The sequence below is a fragment of the Lupinus angustifolius genome, chromosome LG12 (assembly GCF_001865875.1).
Source record: "Lupinus angustifolius cultivar Tanjil chromosome LG12, LupAngTanjil_v1.0, whole genome shotgun sequence".
Lineage (NCBI taxonomy): Eukaryota > Viridiplantae > Streptophyta > Magnoliopsida > Fabales > Fabaceae > Lupinus > Lupinus angustifolius.
Genome location: NC_032020.1, coordinates 17,536,107 through 17,563,310, shown reverse-complemented (window position 1 = coordinate 17,563,310; position 27,204 = coordinate 17,536,107). Strand labels below are relative to the sequence as shown.

At 33.7% G+C, this 27,204-nt stretch overlaps 6 protein-coding genes across 9 annotated transcripts; 2 read left to right on the top strand and 4 right to left on the bottom strand.

The window, feature by feature from the left end:
- LOC109361603 (DCN1-like protein 5) lies at positions 351 to 4,671 on the top strand. Of its 2 annotated transcripts, none has more exons than XM_019607109.1 (9): positions 351 to 591; positions 1,642 to 1,726; positions 1,826 to 1,900; positions 1,985 to 2,021; positions 2,212 to 2,295; positions 2,435 to 2,495; positions 2,924 to 3,027; positions 3,980 to 4,045; positions 4,459 to 4,671. In XM_019607109.1, the coding sequence occupies exons 1-9, from the start codon at positions 540 to 542 to the stop codon at positions 4,558 to 4,560; spliced, it is 666 nt and encodes a 221-aa protein (XP_019462654.1). In that variant the 5' UTR covers positions 351 to 539; the 3' UTR covers positions 4,561 to 4,671. The 2 variants fall into 2 exon arrangements, with proteins under 2 accessions (XP_019462654.1, XP_019462653.1); XM_019607108.1 differs by having other exon boundaries at positions 359 to 591; positions 2,921 to 3,027.
- LOC109362420 (chitinase-3-like protein 1) lies at positions 5,668 to 7,037 on the bottom strand. Its single transcript, XM_019608203.1, has 2 exons — positions 5,893 to 7,037; positions 5,668 to 5,781 (listed from the first exon to the last, which is right to left on the bottom strand). The coding sequence occupies exons 1-2, from the start codon at positions 6,992 to 6,994 to the stop codon at positions 5,756 to 5,758; spliced, it is 1,128 nt and encodes a 375-aa protein (XP_019463748.1). The 5' UTR covers positions 6,995 to 7,037; the 3' UTR covers positions 5,668 to 5,755.
- LOC109362419 (G-type lectin S-receptor-like serine/threonine-protein kinase At1g11300) lies at positions 9,519 to 12,635 on the bottom strand. 2 transcript variants are annotated; one of them, XM_019608201.1, is made up of 7 exons: positions 11,411 to 12,635; positions 11,193 to 11,324; positions 10,901 to 11,070; positions 10,561 to 10,771; positions 10,207 to 10,444; positions 9,977 to 10,127; positions 9,519 to 9,879 (listed from the first exon to the last, which is right to left on the bottom strand). In XM_019608201.1, the coding sequence occupies exons 1-7, from the start codon at positions 12,534 to 12,536 to the stop codon at positions 9,583 to 9,585; spliced, it is 2,325 nt and encodes a 774-aa protein (XP_019463746.1). In that variant the 5' UTR covers positions 12,537 to 12,635; the 3' UTR covers positions 9,519 to 9,582. The 2 variants fall into 2 exon arrangements, with proteins under 2 accessions (XP_019463746.1, XP_019463747.1); XM_019608202.1 differs by having other exon boundaries at positions 10,901 to 11,055.
- LOC109362422 (chitotriosidase-1-like) lies at positions 16,891 to 19,611 on the bottom strand. Of its 2 annotated transcripts, XM_019608206.1 has the most exons (4): positions 19,301 to 19,611; positions 18,777 to 19,229; positions 17,483 to 18,209; positions 16,891 to 17,067 (listed from the first exon to the last, which is right to left on the bottom strand). In XM_019608206.1, the coding sequence occupies exons 2-4, from the start codon at positions 19,149 to 19,151 to the stop codon at positions 17,045 to 17,047; spliced, it is 1,125 nt and encodes a 374-aa protein (XP_019463751.1). In that variant the 5' UTR covers positions 19,152 to 19,229; positions 19,301 to 19,611; the 3' UTR covers positions 16,891 to 17,044. The 2 variants fall into 2 exon arrangements, with proteins under 2 accessions (XP_019463751.1, XP_019463750.1); XM_019608205.1 differs by having other exon boundaries at positions 18,777 to 19,611.
- Positions 20,961 to 22,334, bottom strand: LOC109362423 (50S ribosomal protein L10, chloroplastic-like). The gene is made up of 2 exons (XM_019608207.1): positions 21,537 to 22,334; positions 20,961 to 21,418 (listed from the first exon to the last, which is right to left on the bottom strand). Exon 1 carries the CDS (start codon positions 22,260 to 22,262, stop codon positions 21,561 to 21,563), a length of 702 nt encoding a protein of 233 aa, XP_019463752.1. The 5' UTR covers positions 22,263 to 22,334; the 3' UTR covers positions 20,961 to 21,418; positions 21,537 to 21,560.
- On the top strand, positions 25,344 to 26,726 carry LOC109362946 (temperature-induced lipocalin-1). Its single transcript, XM_019609048.1, has 2 exons — positions 25,344 to 25,765; positions 26,294 to 26,726. Exons 1-2 carry the CDS (start codon positions 25,394 to 25,396, stop codon positions 26,474 to 26,476), a joined length of 555 nt encoding a protein of 184 aa, XP_019464593.1. The 5' UTR covers positions 25,344 to 25,393; the 3' UTR covers positions 26,477 to 26,726.

The window sequence follows — 27,204 nt, the reverse complement described above, 5'->3', positions numbered from 1 at the left end:
TATCAAGCACATCATCAAATTGGTATAGTATTAACGTAATTTAACCAGTGATTCACTAATTTAACCAAATATCGATGAAATCAAATATATATATTTTTTAATAATATTAATGTTAAAAAATTAATAAAAAAGACAATAATTATATTTATTTATATTGTTCCTTAAAAAATGTATATGGATCATCTTTTAGATGCATAAAAATGGAGTCATTATGTGTTTGATCCTTCATATGAACATTTTCTTAAAAATAAATTAATTTCTTTCAAATAATTTTTTTAAAATAAAAACAACTGACCAATACAGTTCAATTGAAACTCATCAATAATCAAAATAATTGCATTACATGTACAATAGTAAAATGAGTATTTTAATATTTATTTAGTAAGTAGCACAATTTTGAAAGCAATAAAACCTCAGTTAAACCTTAAAATTCTGAAGCTCCCGCGTTCGTCATCATTCTCTTCACCGTGGATAGGGTTTCTACAATTTCGATTATTGGATTCGATTCATCCCTTCACCGATTTAACATTTTTGTGAAGATGCCTCGCCCCAAAAGAAAAGCAACAGACGTTGATTCATCTCTTTGTTCCGGTACATCAATTTCTCATATCCCCTCCTCCATCTCAATTCTCAAATTCATCTAAAACTTAAACAAAATTCACATTCACTAACAATGATTTTTCTTGGGTTTTGTTGCGAAGAATTGCTGATATTCGTGAATTTAGATTTCGCTTGCTCCGTGTAATGATCAAGATTTCAAATCTTTATTCGTGTTTTCTTTTGTAATTAAAATCTTTAAATTTAAGGGATGAATAGAAAGGGGTTTTGCGGTTCAAATTCTATTAATGAATCACTTGCATGTATGTGATAGTCCTTTATCAATAACATTCTCTTTTCGATAAGAGCGCATTGCTGTTATATCAAACTGCAATGTCAAATTATGATCTATATTATTTACAGTATGCATTTTCATTTGAATTAATAGATAACTGCAAGCAGTAGTGATGGCATATAAAATCCGAATTTGTATATATACACACTTTCTGTTATAAGATTTCCTGATATTAATGTGAATAATATTTCATTAGTTTAAGATCCAGAATACGGAATGCACATATTTTCTGCAAGGCTGCTTGTATGTAATGTAATACTGTTTTTTGCTATTCACTATTAAAATGTGGTGTCATTTACCAAGACAAACTCAATGAGTGCAACTATTTAGCGACACATAAACTAAAAGTAGGTTTTACCTTACTAGAGTGATTGATCTGTTTATGGAGGGCTATAATTAAAATACTGGTGATAGTTTGATCTATCTTTTGTACTCTCATTACCTCTGTTTTGTTAAATCATATTTATTATTATATACGGGACTAGGCCTATGTTGATGTTGAGGGACCACCCCAAATAAATCATTTTGGTTCCACTCGGCTCCTGTTTGTACCTAGTATCAAAATGAAAAATAATTCAGAAAGATGTTTGAAAATTTCACAATGTAATGTCCTGAACCATTAAGTTTTAATTCTGCATGGCTGTTTCTATCTTTTTTGAAAGATTTCCTTTAATCTTATTTACTTAATTTATCACCTTTGTTTTGCTTAGTTTTGGTTGGCAGTAGTTATTTCATTTCATATTTTTCAGGACCAAAGAAATCAACGTCAAAGCAATTGGATCGAATAGATCACCTATTTGAATCATACACAAATAAGTCATTGGGCTTGATTGAGTAAGTGTGTACATGTTGAAATCACCCCCTACCATACACAGAAAAATATATATTTCAGTCCAGTCTATTACATGCTTTTGTTGTTGGTTGGTTTGCCAGCCCAGAAGGGATTGAAGCACTTTGTAAAGATGTGCATGTGGACCATACAGATGTTAGAATGCTGATACTTGCTTGGTATAAAACTAATTGTGTATTTTTTTCCTTCTTTATGTCTATCTAGCTGCTTTATTAACCTATATAAATATGTGATCTTATCAGGAAAATGAAAGCTGAAAAGCAAGGTTATTTTTCCAAGGTAGGTAGAGAGAGGTATTTCTTCTGCTGCACTCTTTCATGAGTAATCACACTGCTGAAATATTGAGATACACAAGCATGCACTATTAGTTCCTCACTGTCAATTCTATACAGCTTTAATTTCCTTATCATAATATTTACTTAGGTTTTGGATTATGTAATGATAATCATTTTTTTCTGTCTCTGAATAGGATGAGTGGCGAAGAGGCCTCAAATGTTTAGGGGCTGATACTCTCACGAAATTAAGAAAAGCAATTAAGGGACTGAATCAAGAGGTATTGATATTATCACACCTAGTGAGACTAAGATTTGGTTGTTGTATAATTACTTACTGTAGTTTTGTTAAATTCTTACTGAGATTATCCCTGAATGAGATTTTTATGATATTTATTCTCTTTTTCATGTCTTGGTTAGGTGATGGTACCTGAGTGCTTTGAGGGTTTTTATTCTTACTCATTTCAATACTGCCTAACGGGTAAGCTTTAGTATTAGCAGGCTTCTATTTTGATATTAATCTCGTCTTCCATTACATAAAACTTGGAACCCAACCCAGAATCCAAAGAAACAGTAATGGAAGGAACAAAAATGGAAGTATGCAACATATAATAGCAACTAGAACTAGGCTAGCTTTTCAAGGCCAGCTTTCTCCCACTCCCAACCCTGCACTGAATTCGTGCCTACACTTTCCTTCACCCTCCCCCTTTTTATTCTGACTGATTTTATCTCTCTTTCCCTATCTCACCTGCCACATCGACATTCTGTTATAACCCTACTCCATGTTATTGTATCTAAAATATCTCAATTATAATTTATTTATTTTTGTATTTGTCGGGTTACACTCATGCCTTCCTGTTCTTGTTCATCTCTCTCAAATGCTTGAACATTGAATATTACTTTCAGAAGAGAAACAACGGAGTGTAGATATTGAGACCATCTGTGAGCTGTTGAATATTGTTCTGGGGTCTGAATTTCCTTCTCAGGTCAAATCATTAATTGAGTATCTAAAAGTGAGTACGTGTTTGTATTATGTTTTTTGAATCTTTGTGTGAATTTGTGCTATTCATGTCTTTGTAAATTTTTATGGGATAGTGACTTTTAATTATGTCGAGCAAATTAGGATTATAAAGAATGTATAAATGTTATTATCTTTTAGACTTGTACTAAACTATGGTCATTCGTTTATAAGAAAATGTTGTTATCTTGTGTCATTCAGAATCCAAACGATGGAATTTTTTTTGGAGATAAATTCCTTAGGTCTCAGATACTGATGACAGAAATATCCTTCATTACAGGGGGTATTTTTCTGTTATCATTAGATTTACGTATCTTGGGTCAATCATATAAGATGATTGAGAAATTTACGAAGATGTAAGCCATAGAATTCGAGCAGGTTACATGAAATGACAGAGTGCTTTAGGTGTCATATGTGATAAGAAGGTACTATTCAAGCTTAAGGGGATGTTTTTCTGCACGATTATAAGACTTGTGATATATATCAAACTGAATGTTGGACGGTAAAATGTCAACAAGAAAATAAACTATGTAGCATAGTTGAGAATGTTGTGTTGGATGAATCGTGCCTTAGGTTGTTTGAACATGTGTGGAGCAGACAAGTAGAGCCCCAATAAATAAGGAGAGTAAGATCAAATGGAGGTTAGTTCTATTCCTAGAGGAAGAGGGAGTCCAAGAAAAAACCATAAGTAAAACGATTAGGAAATATTTACAGATCAATATTTTGGCAATGAATATGATTTATGATATAACACTATGATGTTGTTTGATCCCATGTGGCCGATCCCACCTAGTGAGATTAAAGCTTGGTTGTAGATTTAAAAAAAATGAAATATCCCCTGATTAGTCCTTTTATTATGCACGCTAGCATTGGTTAGTTGAACCAAACGCCTTTAACATCCATACACATTAAATTATTTTCTGATGTGAAAAATATTTTTTTGACAGATCCAGACTGACTACAGGGCTCTAACCATGGATCACTGGAGAAATATTTATCGTTTTTTTAAGGAGGTAATACTGTGTACACTTCGTAATTCTCTGATTGATTTTTAGTAAATTGTGAATATGAGTAGTTAATCCTTGATGATTCTTTTTTTATATTTACCTTTATGATGACTAGGTTTGAATGTGTCGGTTAGTTTCGCAAACCAATATAATTGTAAGAAAATAAGAAAGTCATCTTGCAAAAAGCTGTGAATGTTTGGGCATTTTTTATAGCAGTCTTTGTGAATTGAGTTTACTTGGTGCTTTTTGCCTCCCATCTTTAAATAAACACAAGATGTCCCACTTGGCTATATACGTGGTCCCTGCTAAGTGAAATGTCTATGATGTGCTTTAAGTTGTTTATAAACCAATTGTACATATGTACAATTTATAGATGAAATGTCTAATCATGCAGAAAAATGATTTTTTGTTGCTGCCAGGTAAGCTTTGTCGATCTTCAAAGTTATGACTCCAGTCAAGCATGGCCAGTGATCCTCGACAATTTTGTTGAATGGTTGAAAGGAAAAGAAGAGAAAAATTAGTTCTGGAGTTATAATTCAACTTTAATCTGCCATTTCCAAACCAGAACACTGTTAGAAGCGGATTTACAAGTGTATTGTTGTTCTGAGTGATCTATTTGCTGGGTTTCTGCACACACAAAAAGAAGGTATAATTCTGCGTAACAAAAACGCCATGTAGTTTTAAATTTCATCTACCTTGAGTTTTCCAGACCTGGAGATATCGATGTTAAGCAATTTTGTTTGAGTTTAATGTCTATGCCCTACATGTATTTGGATGAGTGCACACTATACAATATATAATTATGAATGAATTTACCAAGTAGAAAGTTGAGTAACTCATAAAATAGAAAATATGATAAAATCACATTTTAATTGGCTTGACGTCTTGGACATATATTGAGGAAACTGTTGGGAGGTTGGATAAGGATAATAGATCATATGAAGGTTAGTGTCCATTTTTTTTAGGCAAGATGGCCCCAAAAATACCTAAGGAAAACGATTAATAAATATATGAAGATCAATGTTTGACCACATTATTAGTAAATAGAAGAAAACCACTATATTTAGTTCATGACAATGACTTAAAATTAAATTATTTAAATTAATGGCAAGGATGTCCTTGAGATCCTTTTCTCAAACTTTTATTTGTCCTCACTACTTTTCAACCTCTGTTTTTGCCTCTCTACTTTAGTTGTAAGGTAAATTTGTCTTACTATAGTAAACATACGTATACAAGTGTAACTATATATTACATTTTATTTTCATTTTTTGACATCATTTCTATCTTCAGTATTGAAGAGGAGCCTCATTCATCACTTCCCATGTCTCATAAGTATGGGCAAGTTTGCATCCCAATTATATGCAACGTTATATATAACTAGTATGAGAGCATGTGCAATACACAACGTTTTAATGATTTTTTTCGAAATTAAAAGCCTAGTGACGTGCATTATTAATTATTAAACGAACAGAGAACAACAACATACACGGAGTTTTGTAAAGATTACACATTTGATTAAACAGAGAATTAGAAACGATGCTCATTACTCACAATTCGACAAGCTGACAAAAAGTCAATAGAGAATTCGGAATTCATAAAATATTAAACTACTCAACTTTTATCGTTGGACATGAAGTTAGAACAACAATCCCCGTACATGATGGAAATAATGATGACACAAATATATGCAACTCAGCTTTCATTCCTCCACTTTATTCATGTAAGTATCCACGCTTTAGAAGCTGCATTCGTCAACAACAAAATAATGTCATGTATTAGATTTGCAACATTCACAATAAATGATATCTATGTTTGTCACCAAGCCCTAAATAATAATTCACTCATTGATTTACCTTGTGTTGAGATTTTCCAATCATTAGTATCATAACCAGCAGCCCAAAAGAAATAGCCACGAAGTGAAAGAGCTTGAGCATAACCAACCTTAGCTGTCACTGTTAATGGATCATCATAACCGATCCAATAACTTCCACTATACGAATAAACCGACATCGTATCCACATCATAAATCACCTTCGCATTTTTTTGCTTATTAAAATCTATCACTTGAAAATAAGCCATTGCACCATTAGACCCAGGACCCGGTCCTATAACTGGTGCCCCGATTCCATTTACATTTGGATCTTGGAGCTGCCACGTCATCCCATAAAGTGGCATACCCATAACTAACTTCTCGGGTTTCACCCCTGCCCCGATCCAAGACTTTAACCCGTCCACGACGCTGATATTACGGGTCGGGTTAAAAAGTCCAGAAGGGGATCCGGTATCGTTGTTCCACGATCCGTGAAAGTTATAACTCATGACGTTGACCCAGTCAACGTTGTGGTTAATCGAAGTTACGGGATACGTCCAGGGAGTGTCGGAGATGGAGAAATATACGGCGAAGTAAACGGCGGCGGTGAGTAGGAGAGGCGGTTTCCCGGTGATGGCGGCGTTGGTGGTGATAGCAACGCGCCACTCTTGAAAGAGGCTGGCAAGGTTGTTGGTGTCATCGGAGTTTTGAGGGAACTCCCAATCAAGGTCAACACCGTCAAAACCGTAGGCGCGTGCAACGGTGATGGTGGAGTTGATAAAGGTGGCGCGTGTGGTGATGTTGGAGAAGATGAGAGAGAATGACGTGGCGTTAGAGGTACCAATGGAGAGAATGGTGGTAACGGTTGGTATTCTAGTTCGAAAGGTAGTTATGAAGTTAGTTAGGGTTGTGTTAGTGGAGTTTGAAACGTAGAGTTTAAATGTGGTTGCGTTTGGTGCAAGGAATGCGTAGTAGACGTGAGTGAAGAGTGATGTGTTAATTGATGAAGCTGGGAATAATGGTTGGTCCATCCAATATATAGCTTTCACTGCTGATGCTGATGCTGATGCTGATGCAGTGACACTCGTGGATGCAGTTAAAACAAGTGCTAGAGAAAGAAGTTGCATGATATTCAGGTTTGCCATGGAAACTTTGCTATATGTGTAGGTTTTGTATTTTTGCTTATTGGTTTCAGTTTAAGAAACATGGAACACACACATATTTATAGGATGGCATGTCATGATTATTAATGTTATTATAACTTTATTTTGATTAATAAGAGCTGTCAGTGTCGGATGATTTTTTTCTAATTATATAAAAAATGAACAAGAGGCTAAAATTTAAGCTATGTTACATAATAGTAGCAATAACTAATTAATAACTTATAGAAGGCTTAATTGAATGACTTATAGTAGCAATAACTAATTAATAACTTATAGAAGGCTAAAATTTAGTTTATAAAGAATGTATCTAATTTGATTTTCCGGGTAAAATGTATGTATCTGTGGTTTGTATAGGAAGAATTTTGTGTTTGACTATTTGCAGACTCTTCTCTTATTCATCTACAGTTGGAAGGCAAGGAAATGGAACAAGAATGTTGGTCTTATTTATATGTTAGGTTGTCCTTTCTAACACTTTAGGGGGTGATTGAAAATTAGTGTATGCTTGGGAAACATTTATTGACACAAGCCAGCAACCAAGGGCCTCCTAAGTCGTGCCAAGAAAAATGATTTTTTTCCACTAGCTGGATTACACAACGTGCCTAGAGTTGAGACTGACCAATCACTCAAGTCAAATAAGAATTTGTTGTCTCAAACCATCTCACGCACCAATGACATTGAAGCAAAAGTTGAAAAAAATAATGAATGTTTAATTTTTTAAATTGATATTACATGTTTTCATTGGTGTGAAAACAGAATTTGGGACAACAAATTTTTATTCAGTTTACAGAATTCTAGCCTCAATCAATAGTAATATGCTATAAAATTTAAAAATAACTTTTGGTCACACATGATAGTCTGGAGTTCCTAAACGTTGCCTAATTTATGTCTTGATTAAATTTTACAAGCTTAATTATAGAACATAAACTTCTTATATATCGCTATAATAATTTAACTCAGGTTGAGGAGGAGAACTTTCATATTTCCTTTTGTTTCCTGTACTTTGATACACCCTACTGTATGCACTTTACCTTCATATTTCAATTAAGTTTAATTAATTCATTTTGTAGTGCTTCCATTATGTGTTCCCCAATAACTCTCTCATAGATCTATCTTTCTTCTAGTAATTTTATCTTCAATTTCAACACCTAAAAATAAGGAACTTTGCAGTAAAAATACCCAGGTTTATACATTAACTAGGAAATTCTAGTGTGAAATAGCTATGCTTATTTTCTGATTTGAGAACCCTCTGCATGATCTTCACTAATGAACCAGCGTCATTAGATCATAATGGAACAAAGGGTAGGGATTTAGAGTAAGTTTTTACACAAATAACATTGTTGCTAATAATAAAAGTAGTACACATAACTACATAAGTAGCCCATGCCTGCTAGGATTATACAGTACAAGTCACAAACTGTAGAGCCTCAGTTCCAAGGTTCAGTTTTCAGTCTCTGTTCCAAGCCAGAGTCTTCTGCTATATGTAAGGAACAAAGCCGAATCGACCGACATGACTTCTCCGTAGTCCATACCATCCATCACCTTGGTGTCAGTTGAGAAACTGTAACATCATTGATTGAAGAATATTTGATCCCGGAGTCAGATGTTTCTTCCTCATGTTCCTTCTTTTTACTTGAAAACCCTGGCACTTTTGGAGTACTAATAACTGCACCATCATTCTTGAACATTGAATCAAATTTTAACATGGAAGGTCTATCTCCAGAGTTCTCTTGAACACACAAAAGAGCTATCTGCATGCATCTCATGATTTTAAAAGGTGATGTTTTATCATCCAATGACGGGTCTAAAAATTCTACACCTCTTCCTTCCCTCCACAGTTCATATGCCTCAAATAAATAAGAAGCTGTTTTTATGAATTGTGCATTGTGGCATCCCTACACCATAACTCAGTATATAAGATAAGCCATAAAAGAATAGTGTGGTAATGTGGTCAGGTATATCATTTTCTATACTCCTTCTGAGCCAATTGAAAGTTGACACATACTTGAAAATAAAAAACAAAAAAAATATAAATTAATATTTTTATATTATTTGATGGGATATGATTGGTTTGAAACATGAAGACAAAAAAATTTGGGTCAGAGGATCTGGTTCAACCTTTCCACCCTTATTAGATTGAAATTTGGAAGAGTGCTTCGTGGTGTTCAAAACCGAGGTCCTTGATGATTTGGTTTTTGGTGAAGCCAATTTGTTAATTTTTTATACTATAAGTAGAAGATAATAAAACATTGATAAAATCAGAGAGTTCATAAACACCTATACTTTTTTTATGGTACATGGGGACAAAAAGGCAAAGACAAACAGAACTACCTCATAAACTTTTATGATGTTAGATGTCTGAGCCTTTGAGTTATAATAGTGATATGATATATCATAACAGTACAAAAATACTTTCCTCTGTGTACTTGGGATTCCAAAGAATAAGAAGAAACGAATTATTTATTTATTATTATTGACTACTTGACAATGATAATAACAAAAAAACACCCATTTAGGCAATGCTTTTCATTAGAGTCTTCAAGTCCAATTTTTTTACAGTAGCAGCAGTACTACTATCGGGCCACAAGTTGAGAAATTGTTGCATCATTAATTGAAGTTTCAGCTTCTTGCTTATTTGGCTCCTGCACATCTTTTTCTTTTGAAAATGCAGGCTTCTTTGGGAATTCTAGAATAGCCTCATTCCTCAACATAGAGCAAATTTCCAACATGGGTGGCCTATCATATGCATCTTCCTGCACGCATAATAGAGCTATCTGCATGCACCTCAATAACTTACATGGACAAGATTTGTCATCAAGTGAAGGATCTACAAACTCCATGTATTTTCCTTCTTTCCACAGATCATAAGCCTAAAACCATTCCCAACATAGACATATACATAATTCTATAAAACAAAGGAAAACTTTGTACAACTTTTAATAAAAAGTAATAGATATTACTACTTACATATTCCATGAGGCTTAAATTTTCCTGCTCACCATAAAATCTTGCAGTCTTCCTGCCACTTACAATTTGTAGAAGCAGAATTCCAAAGCTGTACACGTCGGATTTAGTGGAGTACAAGCCTTTCTTAACGTACTCGGGAGGAACATAACCGCTGCATCGATTAATAAAGCAATATGATGATGTTACATTAAAGGAAATTTCTAATGAGCTTTATTGATTGAAGTACTTACTATGTTCCAACAATCTTGTCCGTGTTTGCTTCTAGGTCTTCTTTTGTGAATATTCTGGCCATACCAAAGTCTGATATCTTTGGCTTCATCTCGTTATCTAACAAAATGTTACTAGCTTTTATGTCTCTATGAATTATTGTCAACCTAGAATATTCTTGTAGATATAGAAGCCCTTGAGTAACTCCTTCAATGATGGCTACACGTTTGCTCCAATCCAGAAGATAACACCTAATAGGGTCTGTGTCAAAATTGGTTAACAAATAATAGTTAACAGAAAATCATTTTAATCCAAATAGTTTAACTAATGACTATTAAAGGAACTTCATATCACAGGTTCAAGCGAGGATTGCTGACCAAAGAGGTAAAAGTCAAGGCTTTTGTTTGGCATGTACTCATAGACCAACATCTGTTCTTGCCTCTCAATGCAGAAACCCAAGAGTCTAACAAGATTCACATGTTGTAGTCTTGCAGTAAGTGTTACCTCATTTTGGAATTCCTCGAATCCTTGTGTAGAAGCTGCTGATAGCTTTTTCACAGCTACTTCCTTGCCATCTAGTAGGATGCCCTGGAGTAATAACCAATCATGGTTAGTATCATACTATCATTGACTGGATAAGGTAATTGCAGTAAGTTTTAGGTACATTGAACAGTATCAGGCACTATGATTATGGGGTCATTGCAGTTAATTTTGTACCTTGTAAACAGGACCATAGCCACCTTGGCCAAGCTTATTTTCTACTGAAAATCTATCTGTGGCTACTTCAATATCCAAAAAGCTAAAGACTTGCAGATCAGGAGTATTGCCATGAAAATGTCCTGCTGCTTCTTTACTAGACCGGTCTTCTCTAGCTTCATTAGTCATTCCTATAGAGAATTAGATTTAGTAACAGTTGAAGAAACAGAAGTCTGAGCGTAATCAATATTTAGTCATCTAAATCTCAGGCCGTTAATTGTATATGGTAATTAGACATAGCTGAATAAGTTACCCTTTGATTTTAGTAATCTCCTCCTGAAGTAGTAAATTGCAATGCCTAATAGAATAACAGATATACTAGTTTTCGTCAAAATTATCACTAATAATCGCCAATTTCGGTGTCCATTGTTGTCAACCTGTTCAGCTGAGAAAATATCAATGATATTAGTTAACTACTCAGAAATGACACCAAAAACATAGAGCACGTATGACATCATTTCATTTCTTTACCTGCTGCACTAGAAAGCACCCAATTGTCATCATAGGGAACTTGCCACACAGCATAACCAAGTAGCTTTTTTTCGCTAGCATAAGATACCTTAATTTTGACAACCTGAACATCATCAAAACCAATCCAACTTGATCCTATTGTGTAGTAGTTGACTACATAAGTAGCATTATAAAATTCAGTCCCTCCTCCATATCTTTGAACATAATCCTTGATGTCCTTATAGCTCATATCTCCACCTTCTGTAATAGCTGGACCTGTTGCTGATGCACCTACTGCATTGTTCTTGGGGTTTCTAAGATTCCAGGCATACCCATAGAAAGGCAAAGACAAAACCAATTTGCTAGTAGGAACTCCACTACTAATCCATTTCCTAATACCAAAATCTGTATTTAAATCGCTCGAAGGGTCATACAAGGCTGCATGTGCAGCAGTAAAATTTGCCCATTCAGGCATGTAATAGTCATAAGCCAAAACATGTACCCAATTCAAGTTAATTCTAATAGACTCAGCAGGATAAGATGCAAAATCCGAATCAGGTTGATACGGAACAGCTGCAGTTAAGATCAGTTCCAGATTTGTAGAGTTTGTTGCCTCAGATTTTGCAGCTTTTCTCCACTCTTCAAAAAGCCTTCCCATATTGTTCATGTCAGAACTTGAGTTAGCAGAGACCCAACTCAAATCCAAGCCTTGAAAACCATAAAGCCTGGCTAATCTTATTGAAGACTGAATGAAAGATTTCCTTGAAGAAGCAGTACTTACCATAAATGACATGACACTATAATTAGCACTCCCACCTGCAATGGAAAGAAGGGTAGAGATAGAAGGGTTCTTGAGTTTGAGAGTGCTTGTGAAAGAAGAGAATTTTTGCTCAACAGTTGAGGGGATAGAGAGTTCATAGGAGGAAGAGTTAACATCAGCAAAAGCACATATAAGGTGAGTATAAAGTGCAGAGTTGATGTCAGAAACTGGAAATTCACTCCCATAAAACCAGTAACCACCTTGTACCCAAGATTGTGCCTCTAAAAGTTGAAACTCTTGACAGATAAAAACATGAGAAAGGACAAGTGCAACTACAATTCTGGAGAGCATGGAGGGTAGTTTTCTACTGCAACATATCAGCAACATAGTTTGCCTTATTATGCCTTATTCCTAAGAGGAGGGTGATGTTATATGTTCACAATTTGACATAATCAATAAGGCACATTGAAATGAAATATGCTAAAACACAACACAAAAATATATCATTACTTATTAGGCTACCTTCTATGATTGACTAAGTGGTTGATTGACAATAAGTAAAAAGTTAGTTTTAAAAATAATCTATTATACACCTTTTTGGATTAACGTCTAAGAATACATTGAAGATTCTTATGGTCGGTGTTGACAAGGGAGGAGCAATTCTTATCAATAAATGCATAAATGTGAAAGAGGTTGCAACATTTCAAAGAGTGAGATCATATGAGATAAGCTAGAACCAATGGGTGTTGGTTTAAGTGCTACATGTTTAATTTCCCTTAAGTTCTCGGTTCGAGTTTTGTGGATGAAAAAAATAATTGATAGAAGTGTTAGCTCACATATCTATAGATATTACCGACTCGGAAAAGATTACATACAGTACAAGGATACAAGTGGGAAACCATAAAATATGAGTTAAAGCTAGAAAGGTACTAAATTTAATATGAGCAGCATTATATCAACATCAATCGTGACTTTATGGGTTTCATTGTAGCGTGTAGTTGTGGAGATGGTTTAACCAGAAGAAGTTCCCACTTGTATATTGTAGCCAGGATAAAATTAAAAGAAGAAATATATGATATAGGAAAAAAAAAAATCCCTTTTAATATAAATTAAGTATTTATTATTTAATTTATTAAGGAGGGAATAAAATATATATTTTGTGGGTGGAATTGAGAAATGGGAAATGAGAAATGGGGAGGGTTATAAAGCAAAGAAGAGCATAAAATGAGTATTTGTTTTGGGTTGAAAAGAGAAGCAGGAGGGAAAGAGTCATGAATATTTTTTTTCAACAAGGAAAATTGTATTAATATGAGTACAATGAGTGTTTACCCAATACAAAGAGAAAATCAAATATTGATCTTTTTTGAAGCTAGAAATACGAGTTTTTGGATCATTACACCAATTTACAAAAGTTAAAGAAATTGGCGATACAAATGAAGAAAATCAAGTCCAAGATCTAGTTTGAATCAAGTCCAATAAATAAATATAGCTCACATCATTTCCCTAAATGTCATTTCATTTCTCATAATCCATAATGACCACACCACAACAAACCACAACATTCTCTACAGCTTCAAGCTTTTAGATGTACTAAACGAGTCATGAAGATTAAACAACTCTATAATTGTTGGCGTAGCATGAGAAGAAATTGTAACCAAGAGTAGAAGTCTTTCCACACACTCATGGCAAACTCACATGATAAGAATAAATGCCCAATAGATTCCACATGATTATTACACATGACACAACTCATACTAGTAGTCATAATTATCACATTCCTTTTAAGTAATTCATCCTTGATCGACAATTTTCCTCTTAAAAGTTTCCAAACAAAACAACAAACTTTTGAAGGTACACAGTTAGTCCAATATTTTTTTAGAACGTTACCATAAAAAACATTGATTTGGTTTAACTGCGTCAGGTATGTAGATTTAAGTCATTTAACTACATAGCTACATGAAGCATCTAAGCCCCATCTCCATTGATCCAATAGTGTCCTTCTTACAAGAATGGTTGTGAATCAAGTCATACAAGTTTCTGACCAAAGCCTCTTCTCTATCAAACAAGGTCCTTCTCCAACAAATCTCCCACAACCAGACATAATTATTCCAGTAACCATTATCTGCAACAAGAACATTTTTGTCTTGACATAAAGAGAAAAGTTTCGGGAAAACCTCTTTTAGGTTTTTATGACTCACCCATGTATCTAACCAGAAAAAAGTTTGGGATCCATCACCTAATTCCTTCCAAATATTGTTTTCAAACCAACCACCCGAAGACTGAGAAGATGAGCCCACCTTACCTAAATCCTTCCACCAAGTTGAGGCATGACTAAAAATAAGCATTAGCATAGTAGAACCATATTTTGAATTAATGACCCTTACCCAAAAAGCCTTCAGCTCTTTAATCCTTTGTCACTTCTATTTCCCCAGAGTTTATAATTAAAAAGATAAAGATCTTTCACACTCAGACTGCCAACAATCTTGGGCTTGCAAACCTCAGACCAAGACATCCAAGCAATACTTCTACCACCTCTCTTGTTCCCCCACAGAAACATTCGTCGCAGACTAACAATTTTGGACAAAACTTTCTTGGGAGCTTTATACAAAGAAAGCATATAGGTGAGAATATTGGACAACACAGAATTAAGAAGAGTTAATCTTCCTCCAAAAGAAATATTTTTGCGTTTCCAAGAAGCAAGGCGATTATATACCACCTCAATCATGTTTTTCCAAGTAGAATATCTTCTCAGATTTGCCCCAAACGGAATACCTAGATAAAAGAAAGGAATGGAACTAAGTTTACAGGATAGAAAATTTCTCGCATGGCACATTTACACCAAATAAGGAGCTCTTGTGAAAATTAACCTCAGACCCAAAACTAACTCAAACCAACGTAGAATACTCTTCATGCACCAAAGATTTTTTCAGTAGGCTTACAAATAAGGATTGTATCATCCACAAACCGAAAATCACATACTTCCACACTACACCTTCCAATGAATGTGATGGGAGTGGGTGTATAGAACAGATACATTAAATCAAAATGTAAAACAAAACGAGTCAAACACGAAAATTACTTCAAAATTATAACATATAAGATTTTTTTGGTGTGTTATAAGGATGCTCCAACCTGTAAGAGATTAATCTAGTCATAAATCTGTTAAATGAAATTCTATATAATCGTATTTAAAAACTTAACTTTACAACTATGTACTTGCCATAAATTACAAGCATTTTTGTTAAGAGGAAAATATATTTGTTGACTCAACTTGATTCCCTAGTTCAATGCCTAAAATGTAATTTGTTTTTTAAGCAATTAGAATCAACATGTTTAACATAGCCGATAGATAGATGACTACATTTTTTAACACGATATTAGATTTTCAGTTATTATTTATCGTATATGAAAAAAATTGTTGATAATAATGATAGCATGTCCACAAAAATAAAGGATTAATCTTGGATTGTAAATTAGGGAACACATATCAATACCAATTAGACGGAAAAAAGTAAATTGATATAATATATTGGCTAGCATAAAATACAAGTATTTATTTCTTCATTGGCGTTATTTATATTACAAGGTACAGTAATTGGTAATTATATAATAGCATCAGTCTTCTAGCTGAGTTTTTGGTCTTCGGATATCTATGAATTATGATCCCCAAGCATTAGAAGCTGCAAGCACAATAAAATATATAAATAGAAAGTTGAAATATCAATGAAGTGATCAACTTACGACAAAAGATCATTGTAAAACTAGCTTTTATATTTATTATCACCTGAATATTCCTAATGGCATAGTTTTCTATACTTGATCAATGCACCTCAATGTATTTTTTATTATTCATGTATTAATTAGAATATTGGACAACACAGAATTAAGAAGAGTTAATCTTCCTCCAAAAGAAATATGCTTGTGTTTTCAAGAAGCAAGTTGATTAGATATAACCTCAATCATGTTTTTCCAAGTAGAATATCTTCTCAGATTTGCCCCAAACGGAATACCTAGATAAAAGAAAGGAATGGAACTAAGTTTACAGGATAGAAAATTTCTCGCATGGCACATTTACACCAAATAAGGAGCTCTTGTGAAAATTAACCTCAGACCCAAAACTAACTCAAACCAACGTAGAATACTCTTCATGCACCAAAGATTTTTTCAGTAGGCTTACAAATAAGGATTGTATCATCCACAAACCGAAAATCACATACTTCCACACTACACCTTCCAATGAATGTGATGGGAGTGGGTGTATAGAACAGATACATTAAATCAAAATGTAAAACAAAACGAGTCAAACACGAAAATTACTTCAAAATTATAACATATAAGATTTTTTTGGTGTGTTATAAGGATGCTCCAACCTGTAAGAGATTAATCTAGTCATAAATCTGTTAAATGAAATTCTATATAATCGTATTTAAAAACTTAACTTTACAACTATGTACTTGCCATAAATTACAAGCATTTTTGTTAAGAGGAAAATATATTTGTTGACTCAACTTGATTCCCTAGTTCAATGCCTAAAATGTAATTTGTTTTTTAAGCAATTAGAATCAACATGTTTAACATAGCCGATAGATAGATGACTACATTTTTTAACACGATATTAGATTTTCAGTTATTATTTATCGTATATGAAAAAAATTGTTGATAATAATGATAGCATGTCCACAAAAATAAAGGATTAATCTTGGATTGTAAATTAGGGAACACATATCAATACCAATTAGACGGAAAAAAGTAAATTGATATAATATATTGGCTAGCATAAAATACAAGTATTTATTTCTTCATTGGCGTTATTTATATTACAAGGTACAGTAATTGGTAATTATATAATAGCATCAGTCTTCTAGCTGAGTTTTTGGTCTTCGGATATCTATGAATTATGATCCCCAAGCATTAGAAGCTGCAAGCACAATAAAATATATAAATAGAAAGTTGAAATATCAATGAAGTGATCAACTTACGACAAAAGATCATTGTAAAACTAGCTTTTATATTTATTATCACCTGAATATTCCTAATGGCATAGTTTTCTATACTTGATCAATGCACCTCAATGTATTTTTTATTATTCATGTATTAATTATTATTGATTAAAAAAGTAATATATATAAATGATAGATGATGTATATTTTTGGTACATAATAGATAATGTATACGACTGAGTAAACAACTTTATGCCCTAAGTATATATGCATAAAACTTTTTCAAATATATGTAATTATTTATATATTTGATCTATTATTGGTGAACATGAACCATGTGTTCAAAATTTGTATTTGATAGCAGAACATAAAATCATGATTCATGGTACTTACCAGTTTTAGAGAGTGTCCAATTATCATCTGATCCAATTTGCCATGCAAAATATCCAAGCAATCCATTGTCTTTGGCATAAGTCACCTTTGCTGAGATACTCTGAGTATCATCATAACCAATCCATGTTGTCCCAGAATAACAATAATCTGTGACAAATGTGGAGTTATACACACTCTGTGCTCCACTATGAGTGTTTATGAATTCCCTAATATCCCCATAACCTATAGAACCATCTCCTGAAGAAGTTGCATCAGTATCAGCACCATTAGCAGTAGCAAACAATCCATGATCATTAGCACTGACTAAATTCCATGCATAGCCATAAAAGGGTAACCCTATTGCTAACTTGTTTGCAGGAACTCCAAGTTGAATCCATGATGTGACACCTTCTTCTGCACTGAATTGGCCTAGTGGGTTTTTCAATGGTGCAGGTGGCTGTGTCTGTGTTGAGTATCCACCTGGTGTGAAAAGGTCATAGACCATGACGTTGATCCAGTCAAAGTTGTTGGCAATGTCTTGAGCAGGGTAATATTCCAATAGTGATATTTGATTAGAGCCAGCCACTGCTGCAGTAAGCAACAATGCAGGGTTGCCAGAGGTGCTAGATTCTTGTGTAATAGCTGAACGCCATTCATTGAGGAGTAAGCCAAAGTTGGTCTTGTCTGTGTCACTGGAAGGGTACTCCCAATCAAGATCAAGACCATGGAAGTTGTAGTTTCTGGCCACCTAAGACAATATAATTTTAGTTAGTATGATAGTTATATTTTTTGTTTTTAGTAGTGAATGTAGTGTAAAAAAATTATAAGAGCATAGTCAAACTCACAATGTTCTACCTAATACGTAGTACGTTACCCTATCAAATACCGGTACATTAGAGTATATTTAGTAGGGATTTTATAGCTCTTTGAACCGGAGTTTCTAATGTTGTTTTCGTAGGTTTGAATTAATTTTTATTTCAGCAAGAAATACTCAATGATAAAAAGAACTTCTTGTTTATTGTAAAACATTCATGAGCATACTTACATTTTCGTTGTTTTTTCTTTTACTTAAACGGTAGATGAAAAACTTATTCGTTTCTTACAATAATCAATTCACAAAAGAACCATGAATTAGTACGATAACCAATTCGCGGTTCTCTACCAAAAATGAGAGAATTATGTTTAAATATATAAGAGTATATGCTATGCAAATATGATATTTCAAATGTTATGTACCAATAACATAAATCTATTGATTAATGTGAATTCATATGGATATTTTCTTTGGGACTCTAAAGGAAGGTTGAATGAATACCTGAATTGAAGAATCTATAAAGGATTTTCGGGTGCTAGCTTGGCTAGCCATATCAGCAAAATCTGCTGCCAAAGAAGGACCTCCACCACCACCTATGGACAGAAGGGTTTTGACAGAAGGGTTGTTTTGCTGAACAGTTTGAGTGAAGGTAGAGAAAGAGGGTGCATTGGAAGAAGAAATGGTGACTTGGTTAGTGTTGGTATCAAGGTCAGCAAATGCACAAAAGAGGTGAGTGAAGTAGGATGAATCAATGTCAGAAACAGCAAGCCCACTATCAGAATACCAGTATCCTCCTTTCACTGCACCTTGTGCAGAGGAGAAACTGATAAGGATAGTGAAAATTATCACCAAAAAAAGGCTTTTGGAGTTAGCCATTGTATTGTGTTGTGTTCTTGGTTTCTTTGATACTAATCTATATATAATATAGCTCCTCAAGTCATTATATACATATTCAAGCCACTAAGCAATGGGTTTGACAAGACTATTTCTCTTTCTTTGGTAGAATAAGAAAAAATAGTAGATAATAACTGCGCCTACCTTCTTGTTCTGCTGCCATACGCAACTAGAAAATACAAACATACAAGATATCTTCTTTCACTTTGCCACAATGTTGTCTACTTGTCCACAAATCCACATGATTTTGTTGAAGTAAATGGACCGACATCAATGACTCTGACAATGTCAATGCCAGTTTTTTTGCTTGCTACACTTGAATATATATTATCATACAGAGGGTACTTGTGAAAAATGTGAATTAACAATGTCAACCATGTCAAACTAAACATAAACATAAGGTTATCATACAGAGGGTTCTTATAAAAATGTGAATTAACAACTTAACATATTAATTGCTACTTGGGTAGAACCCCACTATTGGTGCTAATATCTAAAAAGAAGTATTCAATTGTAGCTCAAATTCAAATCTTCCAATCTGAACATTTTTGTAGATATGGAATCAAAGACATGGATGGTAGTGCTAAGAGATTTGTACACCACATAATAGACCTACAGGTGCATCAGGATCTCAAATTTAATAGACCTTGATTATAATAATTTGGTTACAACATTAGTCTAAAATGAAATCATGGTGTAAGTTGATTTTATGTACTGCTGCCAAAATATTTTGTTGCCCAACATTATCCGCTTTCACTGGTGGACATTTTGGTTTGTTTCTTCCCTTTTATATACTTGTAGAGAAACCATATAAGATCCTCAACCTTCTTATTTTCTCATTTTTAGAGGAAATAAATAGTACGAATAAATTACTTTGTCATTGGATTCCCTCTCCCCTCGAATTATGATTACTTGAGTAGGTGAGGTTAGAATCAAAATTACAACACTTTATACAATTGTAACGTGGCTAGCTTGAAATGGGAGCTTATCATGTATAGTGTATTTCACTAATTTTGTTAACTTTCACAGTATTACAGTAATTATTCATCCTTCACATGAAAGTGTAAAAATAAAAGGCCTCAATCAAAGATATTGTATGTCACTTTCATAAAAATCTCGTGTTGCATGTATATTAACGTTTGACACCAGCTATCCTGCTCTGGTGAATTACTTCATGACCTTGTAGAACAAGTTCATGAGGGAATATAAGAACATGATAGCATGAGTATGATAAACTTTTATTTTGTCTATTATTTTGTGCAAATCTTCACTATAATTTATGCAAGGAAAAGTAGATGTTGTATATCTTGCTTTACAGACAGTGAGAACACTGTACAGTTACAGTGCCAATCATTTCACCACCGTGAAACTGAATACGGCAGCTTCTCAGCCCTCCCCATCCCCAGTGTGACAAAGGCAATAACTCCCTAGAATCTAGATCTTGTTTCCTATACAGAACGATTGGAGTCCTTTACACGAATTTATTTCATTTTCACGACATTTCGAAACTATTGATGCTCAATACACTGTAGTAGTAGTAGTAGTAATAAGACGTTTATTTTATGCTCCATCTGGAGGCTTCATTGCTTTTACTGGGATAGGGAATGGGCGTATGGCTGCTGATTTAGCTTTACTGTCTGAGGCACTAGGCTATTAGTCTCCAAATGTTCAAGTAAAGCTAACAGCAAGGTCATATAGAGATTTCATGAGCAATAGTTATTGCATCCTCTGAAAATTTGATTCACTTTAGATTGATATAATGTAGCCCTGGATCAATCTAATGAATATGGCTAAAAGTAAACCAAAAAAATGAAATTTATGCAATTACAAAATGATCTAAACCATGCTTCAAACATTCATGTCCAGGACTAACACAACAATGAAGCTCCCATCCTCAACAACATAGTTATTTTAAATTGCGGTCCACTACCACAATTGTGGCTACCATATTGCGCTTTTGGGAGTTTTACCCAATCGCATGGTGACCACATTGACAACATTTTCCTGCAACTTTCCACCAATGCACACTAATTCAACGGGACGTAATTATTATGGCAGTCTATACATGATCACATAAGGCACAATCTGCAAAGGTCTATGCACTTAATAACCAAAACATAGTGAAACTGCAACTTCAATTGAAACAAGATTTTCGGCATTCCAACCCTAAGATGGAAAACATAGTCTTTCCACCATTCTACATTTTTTCCTCTTTCATCCCTTAATTTCCCTTTTCCTTCACTCAGTTTCTAAGTCAAGCAAAACAGGTCAATCTACATATCAATGGGGAACAACAATACATAGCAACTCAAATGATGAACCAAAATTCACATCACAACGAAAATCAAAACAATAGTAAACACTTACACAACAATTTTCATGAGCTATTTACTATTGAGCAGCACCAGCAGCCTCATCTTCAAGCTTTTTGACATAGGCCTTAAGAACCAAAACCAATTCTCTAGCCGGAGCCTGAAGAGTACTTACCAAAGCAGAAGCAGGGCTTTTCAAAGAACCCAACAAAGTAGCATAAATCTCAGCACGTGTGGGCAAAGTTTCCAACTTTTTAAACTCATCAGGACCATAAAACTTCCCTTCAAACACAGCACCAGTGAAATCATTTTCCTCAAGCTTCTTCTCCTTCTGAAAATCCCTATAAGGTTTAATAGCCGCAGGTATCTCCTCAGTGTGAACGAAGAGCCAAACATTCATTCCCTTCATGCAAGGCTTCAGTGTCTCCCATTGTGTCCCCTCAAGTGCCTTGTACACAAGCGTGTTCTTCGCAACGATCAGTGTCGTTGTTTCGGGGAGGGTTTTGCGAAGATCCTGGAATTGTTTGACGGTGAAGCCTTTGTAGTTGATTGCGGCGAGGAGGTAACAATTCTCGAGCTGTTCTCTGACGGTGCCGACGGTTTCTTCCTTCTTGCCGCGGGAAATGGCGGCGGTGACGGTGGGGAAGTGGTTGCGGTGACGTAGGGGTTTGAAGGTGGGTCCGGGTTTGTTAAATGGGTTGATGGGTCGGTTGAGGATTTGAAAAGATTGGGTTTTGGTGTAGGGAAGAGTTAAGGACATTGCAATGGATGAGGCTTCCATGGTAGAAATGGAAAGTGGAGAATGGAAGGGAAAAAAAGGTGGGATTGTGGGTTCATGTTTACCTTATCTTATCACTTTCAATTTCATCCTTTGCTGGGGTGGTCACTACTCACTAGGGGACCCTACTTTCCATTCTGGGGTATCTCTACTTCACCTATTAACCAATGATAATTGGACACTTGGCTGGGATACTATATGTGATTTAAGTAACGATCATCTTCATTAATGAATAAATAAAAAAATAATCAATAATAACATGTTTGTGCAACTTTTTTCATCTCAGTTTTCTTAGTCACGGGTAAGATGTGTTCACAAACATTATTTTCATGCTACACTGTCCGAAAATAGTGCAAAACATGAAACATTTGATACAAATATCTGATCAATGAAAGAAAAAACTAAGAAACTAAATTATAGATCATAAACAAATTACACCATAAGATGGAAAGTATGGTATGGTCTGAGTATAAGCATTTTTTTATTGAAATCTCATCGATCTCATAAATATCATATTAAATTTCATCAATCGAATTATTTTTTCGAACATTTATAACATCTAAGTCATACAGGTTAATACGTTCTATGAAACAATTTGCTATATAATTGTAACAACTCTCAATGACCAAAATTAGTTGTCATGTTAACTCCCATACCAATTGTCCTAAGTAATCTCTGCATATCATCACTCTCCAACATCTCTAGACTACTAGTACTAAGTATTTTTTGCACCCCTTATTATGTAAACTTAGACGCATATTAATATATTTTCAACAACTCAATGCTAACTTATATCTTTTTCTTGGGATCTGAAATCCATCACAGCATGTTCACTATAGAGTTCTCTTTATTTAACGTTAGTCAATGTAATTCTCATTAACTGGAACACCACCAAATACTAAAATGTTGCCACTATCCCATGGTAGAGGGCAAGTTCGAAAGAACATTAACTTCCCAAAATATTTTGTCACACAAATTTTTTACTTTTATATTGAGAAGACAGTATTTTAAAATTATTGTATAGATTATTAGAAATATAAAATGAGGTATCAACAATATTACGTGGGCTCTCCATGTCGATATTGATGATTGTGGAGAATTTCCAATCACATTGAGCTTGAAACAACATTTTAATATTAAATTTTCAAGGCATGAAATGTAAACTTTCAATTTGTTACTGCCATATACTTAGTGGGAAAAGAATTACAAGTGATTCTTAAGGTAGGTTTTATAAGCCCAAAAAAGGTTGTGAAGGCTCAATAGTTGAGTGGCTCTAGAGGAGGGTAATAAATTGGGCTCCAAGATCACCAGGCTTTAGATCTTATAGACGCCCACTGTAAAAACTAGGCTTGACAATTAGTCCTATAGATTCGTTTGTTTGAACAATGGTATTGAAAATTTTGTAGTTTATGATTTTAATTCAAATTATTATCTTATACAATCTATAATATATCAACTTAATTTATATGCGTTGACAATGTCAGTGCATCATCATTCATCACTAATGTGATAACTATCATTACACGAATAATATAAATAAATAGTGGATGGTACACTGATAGTATAAAAATCTCATATATTATGAGGACATAGATGTTAAACTTATATTACAAGTTACAAGCACATGCATACTAGAGGACACCATTTTCCACCAAGTGAAACATGAACTTTTGTGCATATTTCACCAGCTTAAACTTAGTAGTTTAAAAATGTGAGTTGAAGTTTTTTTGAATGATATTGAATGTAATTTTGATAAGTTGAAGTTACTCCTTCCCAAGATTGACTTTAGGTTGGTTTTATTCATGCTATTTGTTTGAATAGTGAAATTTCTATTTCCAGAAAAAAGTTTAGTTTGAAGTCAGTTATCTGATTGGAATGTGGACACACTGGTCCATAAAATATTTCTTTCCCAACAAACATTATATTCTTTATTGGGATTCAAGGCTTCACATTTGAAAAGACATAATTTTGACATAACAAATGTAATAAAGAGTATACGTTAACGTGTTGTAAACGATCCTTTCTAAAAAGAATATAATGTTGCTGATTTTTTTGTCATATTTCAATTCATTCATGCTGATATTAAATAACATGTGGCTTTAAATTCCGTCACTTAATATATATTCTTTAGTCTTTACGTTGTTTTCGTGGATTATTTTGTTAGTTATACTATCAACTAATAAGGTATGTACTAGTGTGTCATGAATACTTTTATCCTAATAAGATCGTCTCTTTATAGATAATTTATTAATTATATTAATAAAGAATAATATATGCAGTTGTGATTATAGGGTGAATGTTGTTACTTGGAATAAAATTGTCTCTTATAAAGAATGATGAAAAAAATGATAGGTTAATAAATGTAAATTTATACCCACAATTAATACATCATCCATCATCTAATGAATAATATAATGTAAAAAATTCATACACTATAATTATATACATCTTTTTTTATGTTAATTAATTAAGATTTGAGTATTTAACAAGATATAATACTTATGTATTATTAATGTGTTTCAGAGTGCACATATTAGGTAAAAACAATCATTAGTTTCATATCATTCAAATTTTCAATAATTAATAAGATATGAGTCCAATGGAGAAATTATTATATGATTATCACACAATGTAATGTTTTTTTAAATATTTAAGGTAATGTTCATATTTGATTGAATTTAACTAAAATAATCACATTCCACATTATTTAAATAAAATAATCACATTCCACATTATTTAAATAAGGGGTGAGAATATATAAATATATATTAAGTTTTTTAAAATTAAAATAAAGGAAAAGACATTATTTAATACAATAAGTCTCAACTACATTAAATTGATATAAAAGTATTCTATATATATATATATAAAGATAAAGATTAAATATAAATGATAATTGATATATTGAAAATGTATAAAGTTATACCGACTCTTTTCTCTTGAGATAAACTCCCTTACTCTAATATTTCCAATAGACATAGTACATGTGTAAGGTCCATAATCCTCCACGCCAACCTTAGCGTCCCACATTGCTCCAAATTAGCCCACAGAATCTACATTTATTCATTATCATCATCCACTTCACAACCTTATCAAAACCTCTCTCTAAACTGAACGCAGCAACAACAATAGCTATGGCAAACAAAGAAATGGAAGTGGTAAAAGGTTTGGACCTGAACAGGTACATGGGTCGGTGGTACGAGATAGCATCATTCCAATCAAGGTTTCAGCCCAAGGATGGTGTAGACACCAGAGCCACATACACTCTTAACGATGATGGAACCGTGCATGTTCTTAATGAGACTTGGAGTGGTGGCAAAAGGGGTTATATAGAAGGTTCTGCTTATAAGGCTGATCCTAAAAGTGATGAAGCAAAGCTCAAAGTGAAGTTTTATGTTCCTCCATTCTTACCCATCATTCCTGTTGTTGGTGATTACTGGGTTTTGTACATTGATCATGATTATCAGTATGCTCTCATTGGACAACCTAGCAGGAGATATCTTTGGGTAAAACCCTTTTACTTTTGCATCTTATTATTTTTATATTTTTCATTTCTCATCACTTTGTTTTCTATTTGTTTTTCTCTTTGATTACCCTGTGTGAATTCATTATTAATTTATGTGGTTATAAAAATATCTTAATTTTAGTGGGTTTTTCCATTATGTTAATTTTAGTGGGTTTTCCCCTTAGTTTGATTTTTCACCTGTCAAAAAAGTTTGTTTTTTGACTGTTCCCTTAGAGAAACCCTTACAAAGGGAGTGCTAGTGGAGAGAAAAGATTTAAAAAGGGACGGAATTTTGCATTAAATTTTGAAATGTTTTCTTTAAATGTAGTTTATGAGGATGTTGAGTAATGGTGAAGCCTTTAAAAAGTGAAATTGATGATTGTATTCATGGTCAGCTGGGAAATGCAGTTGTTTGGTTTATGAACACACACACATATATATATGTGTGTGTCTATATATATATATATTGTTATTCTTATTGATATGCTCATTTGTGACCATAACATTGGATAAATTTTGGTGTTCCTAGATATTATCCAGGAAGAGCCATTTGGATGAGGAAATCTACAATGAGCTTGTTGAGAAAGCTAAGGAGGAGGGGTATGATGTGAGCAAACTCCACAAGACTCCACAGAGTGATACTCCACCTGAAGAACAAGGTCCCCAAGACACCAAAGGGATTTGGTGGTTTAAGTCCCTCTTTGGGAAATAGGTACTGCAGGACTAAGCACAATATAGAATTGGGTTGAACAAGTGTTTCAGGTTATAAATAAGGAGATCAACAACTCCAATTCCTGCAATATCACTTTACTTCTTTGTAATGCATGTATTGGTATGTTCTGTAAATAGGCTAAGCTGAAAAGATATGAACTTTTGTAAAGTTGATGTTTGATGCTTTGCTTGTGTAAGTTCTTTTAGTTTATGTGAGATTTCAATCTTCTATATTTTACAGCCATTTCCATCTTGTTTGTTTTCTCTGTAATAGACACAAAGAAAAGTTGTTGCTAAAAAAATGGTAAGCAGTTTCGTTTAAGTCACCTTTGGCTTCACCTTCAAGCATTTGATGCACGCCAATTTGTATTTTGATTATCATATTCCTCACTAGTATCTGCATTGAAAAAAAACACAGCAGAATCTAGTGTTGAAATTCATTTACGTTCTACATTCTTTTTCCTTAATTTCAATTCTTGCAATATATTCTCTATGCTTGTGATTTCTGCAAAAGGATTCCATAAACCCAAGACCTTCATCATCAATGGAACTCTCTCTTTCACCATGTTTAACATCATCATCGTCTGTTTCTATAGGCAATGGTGAAGAATAAATAGTGAAATAAAAACGGGATAAATAGTTAGTAAAGAAATGGGTAAGACTCTAACATTCTTTTTAAAAGAATGGGAAGGTTTTAAAGTCCTCGTCTAATACATTTGTGATATGACT